The following is a 4,760-nucleotide window of genomic DNA, read 5'->3' on the forward strand; positions in this document are numbered from 1 at the left end:
AGATGTAAGGAATGTAACTCCAAACATCACACCATGTTCTATTCACTTCTGTTCAGACAATCATCAAGCAACAACAATCAAGCGTCTTCCAGGACACAATCACCACAACAACCACCATCAGACACTCAGCCTTCAACTTCACAACAATGAGTAGGCGAAGCAGTCTTCGAAGAACACTCAAACAATTCACAGACATTCAAGCTTGCTGATGGACTTGCTCTGGAGGGTCAAACTGACTGGATGACCTTAGCACATGAGGTTTCGGCCTCAGGAGGGTTGAGGGTTCAGTTGGAATGGTCCAAAGGACAAGTTCAGGAGGAGCAAAATCATCTAGGACAATCAAAAGGTCAGAATGACCACAAGACAATCACTCAACATTCAACTAGTAGTGCTAATAGCACACAAAATCAACAAACAAGTGACGTTAATTCAATTCAAACTAGCAGACAATCATCGACGAGAGCAATCTGCTCAAGTCAAACACTTCCAGGTCATCTACATGATGATCATTCAACGCTGTTAGCAACAGCAAAAGTCAAAGCCAATTCACACTCAGGAAGTTACATTGCACGAGTGCTCATAGATCCTGGATCAGAGCTAACATTAATCACTTCTCATCTAGCCAACCTGCTGCAACTGAGAAAACACCATCAGACAATCAACATAAGAGGAGTGGAAAGCTCTAAGCTAACTCAAACAAAAGGTGTAACATTCTGCGAGCTACAATCATCATCATCCAGTCATTCAGTATACATTCGGGCTCACATAATGAAACAGTTGACAGCTTTAATTCCAAAAGTGCTATGTAATTATCCCAACAATCATTGATCTCATCTCAATGGATTAACACTAGCTGATCCAACATTCAACATTCCACAATCAATAGACATTCTACTTGGAGCTGACTTTTATGGAAAAATCATAAAACAAAATATCATATATAATTCTCCAACAGCTCCTATAGCCCAACTTTCCATCTTTGGTTGGCTAATTCTTGGTCTGGTAGCACCAAATACATCAGTCAATTATTATCATATTCATCATGCTACTACAATCACGAACCATGAAGACATTCGAGAGTCGCTGACAAAATTCTGGGTTCAAGAAGAAGTTCCTATGTCAAATCAACATCAATTATCATCCTTGGACCAACAATATGAAGATTTCTTCAAATCAACACACTCTAGACATTCATCAGGACGATACATTGTCAGAATTCGACTCATTTCTTCACCTGCAGCTCTTGGAGACTCCTATACAACTGCGTATCGATGCTTGAAACGTCAGTTGAGGAGATCAACCAGCGAGACTGAATACAGCAATCTGTATAGACAATTCATGAAGGGATACGAAGAACTTGGTCATATGAGACCTGCTCCAACAATCAATCAAGAATCTCAAGACATTCATCCATACTTTCTTCCTCATCATGGGGTTTTAAGACCAAGTAGCACTACCACTAAGCTCAGAGTAGTCTTCAATGGATCCAGCCCGACGTCAACTGGAATTTCATTGAATGACATCACTTATACTGGAGCAAAAATTCAATTAGACATCTTTGACGTACTTCTTTGGGTTCGTCAACATCAATATGTATTCGCAACTGACATAACAAAAATGTATCGTCAAATAATGGTTCATCATGAAGATTGGAAGCTTTAACAAATTTTTTGGCTAGACAATCACAACAAAATCATCCCATATCAACTCATAACAGTAACCTACGGCACTAGATCAGCTCCTTATCTAGCAGTTCGTGTGTTACTGCAATTAGTAGAGGATGAAGGCCATAAATATCCAAAAGCAACTCAGACAATCATTAAAGGTAGTTATGTCGACGACATATTTGGAGGAGCAGATTCTCCAGAAGAATTAATTCAAGTTGCTGAGGAACTAATCAACTTGTGCAAGGCGAGCGGCTTTCCCCTTGCAAAATGGCAATCAAACAGTCAATCACTTTTTCAAAAAACGTCACAATCATCAGGCAATCAACAAAAAATCACCTTCGAAGACTGCACTACAAAAATTCTTGGACTTCAATGGAATCCAAGCTCAGACACATTCACATTCACATCAAAATCAGTCACTCATGAGTCAACATATTCAAAACGCCTCATTCTTTCAGAAGTAGCTCAAATTTATGATCCTTTGGGGTTTGTGTCACCAATCACAATCAGAGCTAAGATGCTCCTTCAAGAACTCTAGTTACACAACCTCAGCTGGAACGAACCAGTCCCACAATCAATCATCAATCGCTGGCTGATTATCAGAGAAAAATTCACTCAACTTCATGAGATCTCACTTCCACGATGGATTCACACAACCAGACATTCAACTGTAGAAATTCATGGATTCTCTGATGCTTCACAGCTTGCGATGGCTGCAGCAATCTACCTAAAAATCAATTCACCGTCCACAGGGTCCAAAATCACACTCATCTATGCGAAAACGAAAGTAGCACCAATCAAACAAATCACGATCCCCAGGATAGAGTTAACTGCTGCGTTAATTCTAGCAAAACTCACCAAGTAAACATTCAATTTACTCATGGACGGACTCTTCAATCACTTATTCATGGATCAATTCAAATGCAGGACGCTGGAAGGACTTTGTCAGAAACAGAGTAGTGCAAATTCAAGAACTAGTTGCGGACGCGCACTGGCACCACATTTCTGGCAAGGCAAATCCAGCGGACTGTGCTTCAAGAGGCATCACAGCCAATCAATTAAAAGATTACTCGCTATGGTGGAGGGGACCCACCTGGTTAGCTGAAAATCAAGAAAACCGGCCAGTAAATTCACCACCAGCTGACGAGGCTTGTAACTTAGAAGCTCGTCCTGGAATATCACTCATAGCAGCAATTCAAGATACAATAATGCAATGGGACTTGGTCAACAGATATTCTACACTCAACAAGTTACTTAGAATCACCGCCTTAATCATTAAATTCACTTCAATCTTCTGGATAAAGTCTACTCAAGCAGCACATTTTCACCAAGAAATCAGGACTTTATCCAACAATCAACATCTTCCACCAAACCATTCATTCAACAGACTCACAGCATACGTTGACTCAGAAGGAGTTCTACGAGTAGGAGGACGACTTCAGCATGCTCTGTTGAGTCATGATTCAAAACATCAATCAATTCTACCTCGACATTCACCATTCACCACTCTTATTATTAGACATTATCATTTAGCCACACTACATGGTGGCACTCAACTTACACTCACAACAATCAGACAACGTTACTGGATCATAGGTGGAAGAGCTCCAGTAAAAACATTCATTCTTCGGTGCATCGAATGTGCTCGACAAAGAGGCATAAGAGCATAACAACTCATGGGCCAATTGCCACAATCACGTATCACTCCTTCACGGCCATTCTCTCATACTGGCATAGACTATGCTGGGCCATTCACAATCAAAACATCATCAGGCAGAGGAGCCAAGACTAGAAAGGCTTGGGTCTGTGTATTTGTCTGCATGTCAACTTCTGCAGTTCATTTGGAAGCAGTTAGTGACTATTCAACTGAAGCATTCATTGCTGCCTACAGGAGATTCACCTCTAGACGAGGATTATGCCAGACAATCTATTCTGACTGTGGCAGAAATTTCATTGGAGCTGATATAGAACTCAAGAAATTATTCACACAATTGACCAGAGAACATGAGGTCATCTCTAGATTCAGCATCACCAACGGCACTTAATGGTCATTCAACCCACCTGCAGCACCACACATTGGTGGCAAGTGCGAGTCAGTAGTGAAATCACTTTAATTTCATTTGACGAGAACAGTAAAAGAATCACTCTTCACGTTTGAAGAGATCACCACACTACTGACACAAATAGAAGCCATTCTCAACTCAAGACCTCTAGAGCCAATCAGTGATGACCCAGAAGACATTCAGGCACTCACTCCTGGACACTTTCTTATTGGGTCAGCACTCAACACTGTTCCTGAACCATCAACCTCAGATCTTGCACATTCAATTCAAAATCGATGGCGGATGATTCAACGACAATCACAGCAGTTCTGGTACAGGTGGTCACAATCTTACTTACAAAAATTACAAGCTATTTCTAAGTGGTTTTTCAGGAACAGAACAATTCAAGTTGGTGCATTAGCCTTGCTAACAGATGAAAGATTTCCCCCCACAAAATGGCCACTCGTGAGGATCATACAATTGCACCCAGGGCAAGACGGGCTGCCACGAGTAGCAACGGTAAAGACACCAACAACGACGTTGGTCAGACCAATCGTCAAGCTAGCCATTCTACCGATCAATCCAACTCCTGAAGCCCAGCAGCAGAATCAACCAGAAGACAATCATCAACCAGTTGCTGATGGCGGGCGGCATGTTGAGAATTAATTAATTCTCAGTTTGAATTTGTCAGCTGACAGGAACTTCGGCGGCCATCTTGGGACGGGGTCGATAACCAATCGACCAAACAATCAATAATTCTTAATTTAGTCAATCATTTGACTAATTTTCAGTGTCCCTGTTGACTGATGAAGTTCCTGTCGCGATTCTTTCACTGTTCTCGTTCACATGTACACTCCATTCTTATTCATTCTTAACAAATCTTACAAGTTTGAGTCAATCATCAGTACTAGTGCTATTGAAAATCATCAGAGCCATTCAAGCTTCATTCTAAAACTAGAATCAAGAAATATTTTAAGATTTTTCAGTGTAATTCAAGACATTTCATCAAGATTCATTTTGCATTGCATTGATAGGCTAACGCCACGTGCAC

General features: G+C 40.9%; 1 protein-coding gene across 1 annotated transcript; it reads left to right on the top strand.

Moving 5' to 3' along the window:
• The first annotated feature begins 240 nt into the window (after positions 1 to 240).
• Positions 241 to 3,337, top strand: LOC118071344 (uncharacterized). Its single transcript, XM_035090453.1, has 5 exons — positions 241 to 805; positions 854 to 1,619; positions 1,734 to 2,153; positions 2,271 to 2,454; positions 2,516 to 3,337. The coding sequence occupies exons 1-5, from the start codon at positions 241 to 243 to the stop codon at positions 3,335 to 3,337; spliced, it is 2,757 nt and encodes a 918-aa protein (XP_034946344.1).
• The last annotated feature ends 1,423 nt before the right edge of the window (positions 3,338 to 4,760 follow it).

Source organism: Chelonus insularis, unplaced genomic scaffold (genome assembly GCF_013357705.1).
Source record: "Chelonus insularis isolate UGA/USDA-ARS -01 unplaced genomic scaffold, ASM1335770v1 contig_77_pilon, whole genome shotgun sequence".
Taxonomy (NCBI): Eukaryota; Metazoa; Arthropoda; class Insecta; order Hymenoptera; family Braconidae; genus Chelonus; species Chelonus insularis.